The sequence below is a fragment of the Somniosus microcephalus genome, chromosome 1, assembly GCF_052327205.1.
Source record: "Somniosus microcephalus isolate GS21.2 chromosome 1, FLI_Smic_1.0, whole genome shotgun sequence".
Classification (NCBI taxonomy): Eukaryota; Metazoa; Chordata; class Chondrichthyes; order Squaliformes; family Somniosidae; genus Somniosus; species Somniosus microcephalus.
This window is the reverse complement of record NC_140987.1, coordinates 122,521,580-122,536,070: the sequence shown is the minus strand read 5'-3', so window position 1 is coordinate 122,536,070 and position 14,491 is coordinate 122,521,580. Positions and strand designations below refer to the sequence as shown.

The 14,491-nt window shown below is 45.4% G+C and overlaps 1 protein-coding gene across 2 annotated transcripts in view; it reads left to right on the top strand.

Moving 5' to 3' along the window:
- Positions 1-14,491, top strand: part of naa35 (N-alpha-acetyltransferase 35, NatC auxiliary subunit) — a 124,845-nt gene that overhangs the window by 98,537 nt on the left and 11,817 nt on the right. For both annotated transcript variants that reach the window (XM_085985206.1, XM_085985204.1), the window contains one exon: positions 9,430-9,510. In XM_085985206.1, the coding sequence (XP_085841332.1) occupies positions 9,430-9,510 (81 nt within the window). The remainder of the gene's footprint in view (positions 1-9,429; positions 9,511-14,491) is intronic.

Below are 14,491 nucleotides of genomic sequence, written 5' to 3'. Positions count from 1 at the left end.
GTGACCTGTACCAAGGGGACGGTCTACACCTGAACTGTGAGGGAGCCGATGTCCTCGGGGTAATATTTTCTAGGGCGGTTCGGGAGGATTTAAACTAATTTGGCAGGGGGATGGGAACCTAGGTAGTGGAAAAGAGGGAAGTCATATGAAGTCAGAAATAGATGGTAGAAAGGTGAGAAGCAATAAGCAAAGGAGAGAAACACAAAGGGCCAAACTAATTCATAATGAGAGTGTGAAAAAAGCAAGCCTGAAGGCTTTGTATCTTAATGCTAGAAGCATTAGGAACAAGGTGGATGAATTAGTTGTGGAAATAGAGGTAAACAAGTATGATTTGATTGGGATTACAGAAACGTGGCTGCAGGGTGGGCAAGGCTGGGAACTTAACATCCAGGGATATACAATATTTAGGAAGGATCGGCAAAAAGGTAGGGGAGGTGGGGTAGCATTGCTGGTAAAGGAGGGGATTAATGCAATGGAAAGGAAGGATATTAACTCGGATGAAACGGAATCTGTATGGGTAGAAATGAGAAATAGCAAGGGGAGGAAAACGTTAGTGGGTGTGATATATAGGCCTCCAAATAGTAATATGGAGGTGAGGGAAGGCATAAAAAGGGAAATTAGAGAAGCGTGCGATAAGAGCACAGCTGTCATCATGGGTGACTTTAATTTACATATTGATTGGACTACCCAAATTAGTAAAAATTCTGAGGAGGAGGAATTCCTGGAATGTTTTCGGGACGGTTATCTGGACCAATATGTCGAGGAGCCGACTCGAGATCAGGCCATTTTAGACTGGGTATTGTGCAATGAGAAGGGACTTATCAGCAATCTTCTTGTACGAGGCCCCTTGGGTCAGAGCGATCATAATATGATCGAGCTCTCAGTCGAGATGGAGAGTGAGGAAATTGAATCAGAGACTAAGGTCCAGAACTTAAATAAAGGGAATTACGAGGGTATGAGACGGGAATTGGGTAAGATTGATTGGGTGGTGTTTCTGGGGGGATTGACAGTGGATAGACAATGGCAAGCATTCAAAGATAGAATGGAAGAATTCCAGAACATGTTTATACCGGTTTGGCATAAAAAATAAACCTAAAAAGGTGACTCAACCGTGGATAACGAGGGAAATTAGGGACAGCATAAAATTAAAAAAAAGGGCATATCAACTGGCAAAAAAAAGCACCAGACCGGAAGATTGGGGGCAGTACAGGATACAGCAAAAGAGGACAAAGGGATTAATCAGGAAGGGGAAAATAGAATACGAAAGTAAACTTGCAGCAAACATAAAGACAGACTGCAAAAGCTTTTATCGGTATATCAGGAGGAAAAGACTGGTAAAATCCCAAGTCGGTCCCTTGCAGTCCGATTCGGGAGAATATATAATGGAGAATAAGGAAATGGCAGACCAATTAAACTCATACTTTGGTTCTGTATTCACAAAGGAGGACACAAATAACCTCCCAGGAATATCGGCAAACATAGGGACTAATGAGAGAGAGGAGCTGACAGAAATTAGTATCTCTAGGGATATGGTGTTGGGTAAGTTGAGGGGACTGAAGGCCGACAAATCCCCGGGGCCTGATAAACTACATCCTAGGGTACTTAAGGAGGTGGCCCTGGAGATAGCAGATGCTCTAAGGATCATCTTCCGGAACTCCATTGACTCGGGAACAGTACCCGTGGATTGGAGGGTAGCTAATGTTACCCCAATATTTAAAAAGGGGGGTAGAGAGAAAGCAGGGAATTATAGACCAGTAAGCCTTACATCGGTTGTGGGCAAAATGCTAGAGTCCATTATTAAGGATAAAATAGCGGAGCACTTGACAAATGGGGAAAGGATCGGACAGAGTCAACATGGATTTACAAAGGGTAAATCGTGTTTGACTAATCTGCTGGAATTTTTGGAGGAAGTAACTGGTAAAATAGATGGGGGAGAGCCAGTGGATGTGGTGTACCTTGACTTCCAGAAAGCCTTCGATAAGGTTCCACACAAAAGATTATCATGCAAAATTAAGGCTCATGGGATTGGGGGCAAAGTATTAACGTGGATAGAGAACTGGCTGGCAGATAGAAAACAGAGAGTTGGAATAAACGGCTCGTTTTCGGAGTGGCAGGCAGTGACCAGCGGGGTGCCGCAAGGATCTGTCCTGGGACCCCAGCTGTTCACAATATATATAAATGATCTGGATCAGGGAATTGGATGCAATATTTCCAAATTCGCTGACGACACTAAACTAGGAGGAGGGGTGGGCTCTGATGAGGATGTCAGGAGGCTACAGTGCGATTTGGACAGGTTGGGGGAATGGGCGGATACGTGGCAGATGCACTATAATGTGGATAAATGCGAGGTTATCCACTTTGGGGGTAAAAACAGGAGGGTAGATTATTATCTAAATGGCAATAGATTGGGAGATGGGGAAGTGCAGAGGGACCTGGGTGTTCTTGTGCACCAGTCACTGAAGGAGAGCATGCAGGTGCAACAGGCGATTAAGAAGGCAAATGGTATGTTGGCCTTCATATCAAGGGGGTTCGAGTATAGGAATAGGGATACCTTACTACAGCTGTACAAGGTGCTGGTGAGACCGCATCTGGAGTATTGTGTACAGTTTTGGTCGCCCCATCTGCGGAAGGATGTTCTTGCCATGGAAAGAGTGCCAACGGCGATTCACCAGGCTGATACCTGGAATGGCGGGAATGACCTACGAAGAGAGATTAAATAGTTTGAGCTTCTACTCACTGGAATTTAGAAGATTGAGAGGGGATCTCATCGAAACATATAAAATTATGGCAGGCCTGGACAGGCTGAATTCAGAGAGAATGTTTCCAATGGCCGGGGAGCACAGAACCAGGGGCCACAGTCTAAAAATAGCGGGCAAATCATTTAAAACAGAGATGAGGAAGAATTTCTTCACTCAAAGAGTGGTGAGCCTGTGGAATTCCCTGCCACAGAGGGCTGTGAAGGCTAATTCAATAAATATTTTCAAGAGAGAATTGGATATATTTCTGAAGGCTAAGGGGATTAAGGGTTACGGAGAAAAGGCGGGGACGGGGTACTGAACTGGTAAGATCAGCTATGATCTCAGACGAAGATCAGCCATGATCTCATTGAATGGCGGAGCAGGCTCGAAGGGCCGAATGGCCTACTCCTGTTCCTATCTCTATGTTTCTATGTTTCATCATCCTGCTGAGCAGCATCGCACGGGAGGCATCGAGAACCCGGGTTAAAAAGAAAAATTCTGACCACGAAGCCCTCCATCAGCAACAGGCAGTGATCATCCCTTCTACCACGGTGATGGGTAAGCCGATCAGCGACACGAGCAGAAAGTCAGCCGCGTTGACTGTGGAGTGGGGGAGGGAAAACGGAGGAAAAAGGGCGGAGAACTCGACCACGGCCAGTGAAAAGGGCTGGGCTGCAATCGAGGCCGAGAGGCGCAGCGACTGGGGCAGCTTAAGGCACGAGAGCCGCGGACAACTCAAACGCAGCCGGTGTAAAGGACCGGGCTGCATGTGGGGCTGAGAGGCGCAACAGCAGGGGAAGCGTGAATGCCCACGGGAACCGCAGGGGAGTAAAAGCAGCGTCGGGGAATTGAGAACCGCTGGGGAGGCGAGAACGGCAGCAGCACGGCAATCGCCATTGCAGCCAGCGGGGGAAGAAGGCAAACGCGGGAATCCGCCATTGTAGTCGGCAGGGGAAGAAGACGAGCGCGGGAAAGACCGCCATTTTAGTAGGCGGGGGAAGAAGACAAGCGCGGGAAGCCGCCATTTTGAGAAAAAGAAAAATTTTAAAACTTGCAAGGATGCCTAAACATGGGAACATTAATACCTTTGATAGCGATATCGAAGATTGGACCACGTATGTAGAACGCATGGAAGTTTATTGTAAAGCAAATAAGGTACCAGATGATGAGAAAGCACTTACCTTATTAAGCTCAATGGGTGCGAAGACATACGGGCTATTGAAGCACCTTCTATCACCAGATAAACCAGCGGATCAGACTTTCGCGAATATTGTTACTGTCCTGAAAAATCATTTAAACCCCACGCCGCTGATGATAGCGGGACGATTTAAATTTTACAGAAGAACGCAGCTGAAAGACGAAAGCAATGCTGAATTTTTAATTGAACTGCATAAGCTATCGAAGTACTGTCAGTTTGGAACAGAACTAGCAGATGCGCTGAGAGATAAATTTGTGTGTGGATTGTTAAAAGAAGGAACACAAAAGCGACTGCTTGAGGAGAATGATCTTACGCTTGATAAAGCTGTCACTATTGCAGCATCGCACGAAGCCGCAGCGAGAGGCACTGCGGAAATGCAGCTACGGTCACCGGAACTCAGCACCAATCAAATGGTCTTGGGTACAGTAAAATGTTATCGTTGTGGAAAGACAACGCACGATCAGAACCAGTGCTGGTCCAAAATCAGGAATGCAGAAAATGTGGCAGGCTTGGTCACATAGCTAAAGTATGCCGGTCAGGAAAGAAGACCAGCAACAAAAAGTCACCGCAGGAAAAGTACAGAAAGGTACACAAGGTGACAGAGAACAGTTCGAACGAACAGAAGTCAAATTCAGACTCCAGCAACCATGAACTGGGTAGCCTAAGAGTACACAATGTTGGTAATGAAGCAGACCTCCAAACAATCTGGGTCACACTTCAGATAGCAGGAGTCCAAGTGAAGATGGAATTGGACACTGGATCGGCATTGACGGTCATGAATAAGCAAGATTACAAAAGGTTATTCCCACATATTCCCCTACGGGATACGGAGATTGTATTGAAAACATAACGGGGCAAAGAGTATACCCCATCGGGAAGATAGAGGTAAAGGTGGTCCACAAGGGCAAAGAAAGCCGAGGAATGGACTTATATGTGCTACCTGAGGGAGGTCCACCACTACTGGGACGGGAGTGGATTAGGAAAATAAATATGGACTGGCATTCCTTAAAAGCACTAACGGTAGATTCCGGTAAAAAAGATGTCAAACCTAACCGATTGTCCAGAATATTGGACAATGCTAAATAGGTGTTCCAACAGGGACTGGGAACACTGAGAGGAATTACGGCAAACATCAAGGTTGAAGAACATGCAAACCCGAAATTTTTCAAAGCCAGACCGGTACCTTATTTTTTTAAATAATAATTCAACTTTATTGTCATTGTACAATGCACAAGTACATGAACAACGAAATGTGATCTTGCAAGCTCCCATGAGTCCAGTACAAATAACATTAACATTAAACGTAAATAGCACCGTCCTGGGAGAAGCAAAGCCGCTGCATCTGTGCGCGCCGCCATTCCATTTCCACCATTCCTCCTGTCCGACAATCTTCAGCCCAACTCCCGGGCCTGCTCACCAGCCGCCCCTCCCGGGGCTCCTTCCGTGACCTTCTCACCAACCGCCCCTCCTCGAGGCTCCTTCCGTGACCTTCTGCACCTGGTCTTCCCTGATGGTCACCCCTCCAGGTACCCTGTCCCTAGTCCCAGGAACAGGGCTATACGACCTGCTGTGGAAGCTGAGCTGGAAGGGCTAGAACGTTCAGGAGTACTGTCTAAGGTAGACTGGAGTGAGTGGGCCACGCCCATTGTCCCCCGTCATGAAGCGTTCGTCGAGCAACAAGCCGGGGGAACCGGGGAAGGTTCGCATCTGTGGAGATTTCAAGATCACTGTTAATCCGGTGCTTCACACGGTGCAGTATCCGCTTCCGCGGATTGAGGATATCTTCGCTTCGTTGTCTGACGGGAAACACTTCACCAAGATAGACCTGGCGCAGGCGTACTTACAGATGGAAGTTAAGGAAGAGTCACGCCAGTATCTCACGATCAACACGCATAGAGGCTTGTACCGGTATAATAGACTGGTTTTTGGAGTGGCATCGGCTCCAGCAATTTGGCAGAGGGCCATGGAGCAGGTATTACAGGGAATTCCAGGCACACAATGTTACCTGGACGATATTCTGATTACAGGAGATGATGACGAGGAACACCTTGCAAATTTGGAACTGGTGCTCACCAGATTGAAAGAATATGGACTTCGAGTTAATCGCCAGAAATGTGAGTTCTTTCAGAAGCGGATCTCGTACTGTGGTCATGTCATTGACCAGGAGGGGCTTCATAAGTCTCCTGACAAGATCGAAGCTGTTGTGAAGGCTCCCGCTCCAGATAATGTATCCCAGTTGAGGTCGTTCCTAGGGTTGATTAACTATTACCATAAGTTTCTGCCAAATTTATCCACGGTGCTGCACCCGCTGAACGCTCTTTTGCAGAAGGGAGTACCATGGAAGTGGAGCGAGGACTGTAAGAGGGCCTTTCGCAAAAGCAAGGCATTGATCACCTCAGAGGAAGTGTTGGCTCACTTCAACCCAACGCTGCCTATTCATTTGGCTTGTGATGCTTCTCCATATGGTATTGGGGCAGTACTCTCACACAAGTTGCCAAATGGCCTGGAGAGGCCAGTCGCGTTCGCATCCAGATCATTGACCTCCGCTGAGCGCAACTATGCTCAGATAGATAGGGAGGCTCTCAGCCTTGTGTGGGGAGTAAAGAAGTTTAATCATTACCTGCAGGGCCAAAAGTTTACGCTTCTGACAGACCACCAGCCGTTAGTATCCATTTTTAACCCTAAGAAGGGTGTTTCGGTGATGACAGCACAGAGACTCCAGAGATGGTCCCTTTTCCTAGGGGCACATCAATATCAGATCGAATTCAAAGGTACAAAGCAGCATGGTAATGCTGATGGGCTGTCGCGCCTGCCACTACCTACAGAGGAGGAGGCACCGACGGTTGACCCTGTTGAGTTATTTCACTCGACCATCATCGAATGTTTACCAGTCACCAATGCAAGTATTGAAAGAGAAACCAGGAACGACCCGACACTGTCCCGGGTCTACGAAGTGACAGTGAAGGGATGGCCAGCACATGGTGATCCACTGTTACCGGCATTCTCAGCAAGACGAGAACAGCTGTCCGTCTGTCAAGGAACATTGATGTATGGAACAAGGGTGATTATTCCTCCTAAGTTAAGAGAGAGAGTTCTAAAGGAACTGCATGAAGGTCATCTGGGGGGAAGTCAAGATGAAAAGCCTTGCTAGGGCTTATGTGTGGTGGCCGGGTATCGACCAACAGATAGAGGATCTGACGAAAAGCTGCTCAGGGTGCCAAAAAGTGCAAAATGCACCTCCGATTGCACCGCTGCATCCATGGGAATGGCCTTCAACCCCATGGCAACGTGTACATATTGACTTTGCTGGTCCATTCATGGACTCCATGTTTTTAATTGCGGTGGACGCACATTCTAAATGGCCAGAAGTGATTAAGATGACTACCACTACCTCGGAAAAGACGATCGCGGTGCTAAGAATGATATTTGCAAGAAATGGATTGCCAGAACAAATATGTTCAGACAACGGACCGCAGTTCGTGTCAGAAGAATTCCAGAAATTCATGAAGAAGAATGGGGTGAAACATTATACCTCTGCCCCATATCATCTGGCTACAAACGGGTTGGCCGAGAGATTTGTACAAACGTTCAAAAAAGCAATAAAGGCCATGAGCGAAGATCAGATTCCACTACAACACAAGGTGGACAAATTCCTACTGGCATATCGAAACGCCACTCATGCAGTGACAAACCAAAGTCCTGCCATGATGTTCTATAACAGGAGGTTGCAGTCCAGGTTGGACTTGTTAAAACCAAATGTGCGGAGGGAAGTTGAAAACAAACAGTTCCAGCATATAAATAACAAGACCACTCGGAGTTTCGAAATAGGACAACCAGTGTTAGCCCGGGACTATAAAAACGAGAAATGGCAATCTGGAACAATTCGGGCCAGAAAAGGACCCCTGATGTACACGGTAGATATTGGTGAAAATGTAATACGGCGTCATGCTGACCAACTGGTAGAATCGAGAACAAGGGTCGAACCCAGGGTTACGGCAGAGACAACCGTGGAAGAAGTTAGTGAACCTGAAGCATCTACCTCAGAAGTGAATGTACCTGAGGATGATGTCCAATCCATAAGAGATCAACTAGATGAGTCACCCCAGCAACGAGAATCCGAGACCCCTGAAAGGCGTTATCCAACTCGAATCAGGAGGCCTCCTCAGAGACTGAATCTTTGAACTGTTTTGCATGAAGTTATATATATATATATATATCTATATGTTATTATGTTATGTTAAATGGGGATATAACTGTTAAGCTAAAAAGGGAGGATTGTGGTGTATGTAACCTGTTCCACCTTAAGAGAACTACCTTAAGAGATGTACTACTTTCTCTTGGCTGCTGTATACTGTAATACCGGTGGTGACCACACCGGTATATAAACGTTGTGTAGGGATTTGCTGGGCAGTTCAGCCCTGACCTCCGAATAGTAAAGACCTGTTAAAGTTATTCTTGTGGTCTGTGTCCAGTGATTTATAATAAGCATAACTGGGACACACAGACTTAACACCCAGGACATTGATGGCGGGGTATTCAGTGATGATAATGCCATTGAATGTCAAGGAGTGGTGATTAGACTCTCGCTTGTTGAAGATAGTTATTGCCTGGCACTTGTGTGGCACAAATGTTACTTGCCACTTATCAGTCCAAGCCTGAATGTCGTCCAGGTCTTGTTGCATGCGGGCATGGAATGCTTCATTATCTGAGGAGTTGCGAATGGAACTGAACATTGTGCAACCATCGGCTAACATCCCCACTTCTAACCTTATGATGGAGGGAAGGTCATTGAAACAGCTGAAGATGGTTGGCCCTAGGACAGTGCCCTGAGGAACTCCTGCAGCGATGTCCTGGGTTGACCTCCAACAATCACAACCATCTTCCTTTGTGCGAGGTATGACTCCAGTCGGTGGAGAGTTTTCCTCCTGATTCCCATTAACTTCAATTTTACTAGGACTCCTTGATGCCACACTCGGTCAAATCCTGCCTTTGATGTCGAGGGCAGTCACTCTCACCTCACCTCTGGAATTCAGCTCTTTTGTCCATGTTTGGACCAAGGCTGTAATGAGTTCTGGAGCCGAGTGTTCCTGGCGGAACCCAAACTGAGTATCGGTGAGCAGGTTATTGGTGAGTAAGTGCTGCTTGATAGCTCTGTCGACAGCACCTTCCATCACTTTGCTGATGCTTTGAGATAACTGATGGCAGTTTTACATTTTGTGTGTGTTGGGTTTGTAGAACTGTAAATGGAGGTCCCATTGTTTCTGCTCAAGTGGCTTACTTTGGTTTCATCTGTGTTTTAGTAAGCAGAGTATTTTTATCGGTGGTATTATAAACGGAGGCCAAATGTTTGCTGTATTTGTCTTGTAGAGTGCACTATACAATATACTAATGCCCAATATTCCATATGCCCTTTTTATTGGGTTGTGCATGTTGATTATTGTTTTTTCCAGCCTATATTTGACTTTTTTCTGTGACATGGAATTTGTTTTTCAGGTAAATAGAATTCTGAAGGTTGCAAAACCTAATATTGTGGTGATGAAACTGCTTGCAGGAGGCCACAAGAAAGAATCTAAGGTAAGTATTAGCACTTTCAGAAATGCAATCACATTACCGACTGTAAATACAGGAAGCAACATTATTTAATATCTTCTCTTTTCAACTTCAAGCAGCATCATCACCCAGGCAAGTCCAAGCTTTGATCCCTGGTCTATGCAGAGTTGCCTAATCTAAGTAGGGGCTAGAAGAGGTATAGATCAGCTCCGCGCCCCTGTTCCTGATCACTATGAGTGAATCCTGCTGGAAGTTGCATGTGCACACAGGATTGGTCTCTGCTTGATGCCCCTTACAGTTGAATAGCTTTCCAAGATATAAACCTAGATTTTTCGATAGGATGCAGCCAATCAGGAAATAGGGTGACAATCTAGCTACTTATGCCCATCTCATTTTCTGCGGATGCATACAAACATTCGAACAATGATGGACAGATAAAGATCATCTGGTCCATTGAGCTTGTCCCACATAATTGCGATATCTTGTGTATTACAATATATACACTCCCCCCACCCAAAACTATGTGATCTCCTGGGGGAGGCAAAAAAAGATAAAAAACCCAGGCCAATTTGGGAGGAAAGAACCTGGGAAATTCCTCTCCGACCCATCTAGGCGATCGAAACTAGTCCAGGAGATCACTCTGGCCCTGAATTCCCTGCAGTACCTACCTTTTGTAAGAGGTGATCTCCACCCCAGCCAGAAACAGGTCCAGCTCTCGCTTGAAGGAATTCAGCGAATCTGCGTTCTCCACAGGAGACGGCACTATTCTCTGGGAAAAGAACCACTTCCTGACATCTAACCTAGATCTAGCCTTATACAACTTAAATTTGTGACTCCTGGTCCTGCCTAACCTATTTAATTGAAATAAACTATTAGCTGGAACATAATCTATTCCCTTCATTATCTCATAAACCTCAATCAGATCCCCCCTAAGTCTATGCTTCTCTAGGGTATAGAAACCCAACTCTTTTAGCCTATCTTGATAATTTAGATGCTTTAGACTGGGAATTAGTCTCATGGCCCTCCTCTGCACCCTTTCCAAAACCCCAGTATCACCCACCATGTGAGGAAACCAAAACTGGTCACAATATTCCAAGTGCGGCCTGACTAAGGTCTTGTACAAGGACAAAACAGTATGCCTCGTCTTGTACTCAATTGTCCTATGGATACACCCCAACACCCTATTTGCTCTCGCTATCAATCACTACACAGCATTGTTCATGTACCTTTAAGGATATATGCACTAGAATTCCCAAATCTCTTTCTATCTCCACCATCTTTAACGCCTTCCCCTGAAGGGTGTATGGATGTTGAGCATTTGCCCTGCCCACAGGCATAACACTGCACTTATCTACGTTATACATCATTTTCCAGTCTTGAGCCCAATCTCCCAACACATTAAGTTCTGCCTAAAGCAGACGAACATCATCTACAGATCTTAGTATCATCTGCAAATTTGCAGATTGAGCCCCCAACACAAGATCCAGATCATTAATAAAAATAGTAAAGAGCAATGGTCCAAACACTGATCTTTGCGGGACATCACTGGTGACCGGTCTCCAAACGGATCCAAATCCACTGATAACTACTTTTTGCCTATGTCCTGCCAGCCAGTTCTGAATCCAGCTCAGTATATTACCACTAATACCAAAGGCTTCGATCTTATAGAGAAGCCTCTTATGCAGTACCTTATCAACAGCTTTTTGGAAATCTAAGTAGACAGTGGCTACTGGACTTCCCTCATCTACCAACTTTGTAACTTCTTCAAAAAATACAATTAGATTTGTGAGACATGACCTTTTTATGAAGCCATGTTGGGGGTCCCTAATATGTCCCTCTCTATCCAAGTATTCATATATTGCATCCCTAATGATTCTTTCAATCATTTTACCAATTACTGATAAACTAATGGGCCTATAGTTACCCGGGTTCATTTTGTCACCTTTTTTAAAGATGGGGACTCCATTAGCCTCCTTCCAGTCTACAGGAACTATTTCAGAGTGCAGTGAGCTATTAAAAATACAGGCTCGGGGCTCACACAGCACATGTCCCATCTCCCTGAGGACCCTCGGGTGGATGTCATCTGGCCTGGCTGCTCTATCTATTTTCAAGTTCTTAATTCTTTCAAAAAAATATGTTCATCTATGTTAATACTAGTTTTGTTAGCAACATTATTAAATTCTAATAGTTGAGCATCATCTTCAAGGGTGAAGACCGATGCACAGTACTCATTTAATATTTCCGCCATACCCAGTGAGTCCTTTGTAACCTGTCCTTGAACACCCTTCAATGGCCCAATACAGTCTTTGATAGTTCTCTGACTCTGTGAAAAAGCTTTTCCCATTACTTCCACAGTTGTCTACAATCTTGTTTTCTATTAGCCTTTCTGCTGATCTAATAGCAGCCTTTGTTTTCTTTAGTTGTTCCTTGTACTCAACTCTGTTTAGTTGAGTATTAAATGTCTTTAATTTATAGAAACATTCCCGTTTACATCTTATTTGTCTTTGTACATAACCAGTCAGCCACCTTGGCATTTTCTTACCACATTTCCTTCTTTTGACTTTGGGTACATATTTATTTTCCACATTTTTTATCTTGTTCTTAAAAACTTTCCATTTATATTCTACTTCGGTCTCATCACCACTCAGTAAGGTTAGCCAATTTACCCGTTCCAAATCATCTGCCATTTTGGTGAAGTTTGCTCTTCTGAAATCTGGTACAAGTTGCAGGTTCTCAGTACCTTTAGTTCTACTAGCCAATTGGAACCGTATAATGTTATGGTCACCATTGGCCAGATGTTCCCCCACATGGAGGTCCGACACGAGGTCAGGCTCACTACTAAACACTAGGGGCTGGATTTTCATTGAGGAGGCGGGACTACAACTTTCGGGGTTGTAGTCCCGCCTCCATTGAGTTGTAGCCAACCCACACGATTTTGACTTGATTGACCTTGTTGAGCCCGCCCAGTGGGCTCAGCAGGCCAATTAAGGGCCACCCGGCAACAGGTGACGTCACAGATTGATATTTCATCTGTCAAGACCTTTTGACAGATGAAATATCAGCGTTTGACAGCTGTTTGAAGCTGTCAAACACTGACAATCTGTACTCCTAAGTTAATTCCTTCCACTCAGGATGATTTAGAGATCTCTCCGGAACAGAAAGCTGAATGCTGCAATTTTTGACAGCTCGCGGCCATTCTGCTTTCTGTGCCGGTGAGATGAGGGACTCCCAAGACCTGAAGGAAGGAAGGCTGTAAAGGTAAGTAAAACTTCTTTAAACACACCAAACACACTTACCTCTGCACTCATGCACCCATCACTCACCTGAACACCGGACATCTCGACCCCTCCAAGCCCTTCAGCCTGCCTCGCTAACTTGGCGTGGTTTGGAGCCGTCGGGAATCCCACACTTCAACAATAAAAATAGGGATTAGGCTAAAAACTGCCTGTTAACTACCTGTTAACAGGCAGTTAATTGGCACTAATTCCCCTTCCTGCCTCGGGGAGGCGGGTCCCAGTGCGGGTCGGGTATCCGCCTCCTTTGAAACTGGCAGGTTGGGGGCGGGATGGGTTCGTGTCCCCCGATTTCGGGATTTTAACCCCCCACACGCCTCCAATCCCACCTCCACGGCCCAATGAAAATCCTGCCATGATCTAATATATGATTTTCCCTAGTTAATTCATTGACATGTTGAGTCAGGAAACAGTCTTGTATATTTTCGACAAATTTTTCAGCTGCACTTCCCACCACAACAGCGGGTAAGCCATCGTGCCACTGAATGCCAGGAAAATTTAAATCGCCCATCAGACAAAGGTGGCATTTTATATTAAAAGCATTTGCAATCTGTTTCCGTAATAACTCATCATATTCAGGTGTCTGACCCGGGGGCCTATAACAATTGCCGATAATTAGTCCCTGCCTGTGAGCTTGGTCCAATTGAACCCAGATAGCCTCAGCTGTACTGGATGAGGCAATATCAAGTCTTATTCTAGCTGTTAGATTCTCACTGATAAAAATAGCAACACCACCTCCCCTTTGACCTACTCTGTCCTTTCTGAAACACTTGTAGCCCTTTAGGTGAATTTCTGTTCCCTCACTTTCATCTAGCTACCCGTTTCTGAGCAGCTCCATGCAAATGAAGTGAACGTTACACGATGAGCTCCATTTTTCATCATTTGTGGTGTTTCCTTGTCTCGTCGATACAGAACCTGAATTCAAGATTGTTAAACTCTGGAGAAGGCAGAAGAGCATTATAAGAGCCAAATAGCCACATTCATACTAGCAGTGTATTGGTTGTATTTGACCCATTTTTTTAGATTTTCTTTTCTATGGCCAAATAGCTTTTTATTAGTCATTTACTGCAGGGCTGCCATTTTTCAGTTCCCATAGGGCACAGTGTTTTCCCACTGGGAATTCTCTGTATCTTTGCTTTTTGGAAGAAGATGTGATGCTACAGAGGAAGGTCAGGCAGCGCTGGAGTTGCATTTCCCACCCACTGGTATCCACACACCAAGCTGTACTGCCACATGCTCACATGCCTGCAATTGTCCAAAGAGCCATTCCTGTGAAAGTTTTAATTTAAAAGAAATCCATGACTGAGTTACATCATATGCAGCAATCTGACGTAGAGAGCACCTCCACCACAGTACAACCAATTGCCATCAAAGTCACAACCACCCATAATTTTTGTGCAGCAGGTTCATATCAAGCTGTCACTGGAGATATCACTATCTTTAGGCGCTCAGCTATGCAGATACAACAAGCAAGACATGAACACATCATTGGCTAGGGCAAGCAATTTCATCTGCCCGGATTTTGCGGTCAGCGGCACTCGCTATTCATCATGCTGACAGCTGCCCACAGACTGTATGCAGGCTTTTGAGCGGCAACTTGTGGTTCCTAGAGATCCTTTCTAGTGCGGGGCCCTCTACAGGGGATCTGTGGCATACGTGAGCAGGGAAGCAACAGCATGTCTCTTCAACCAATCAGATTGATGAATCCTGAG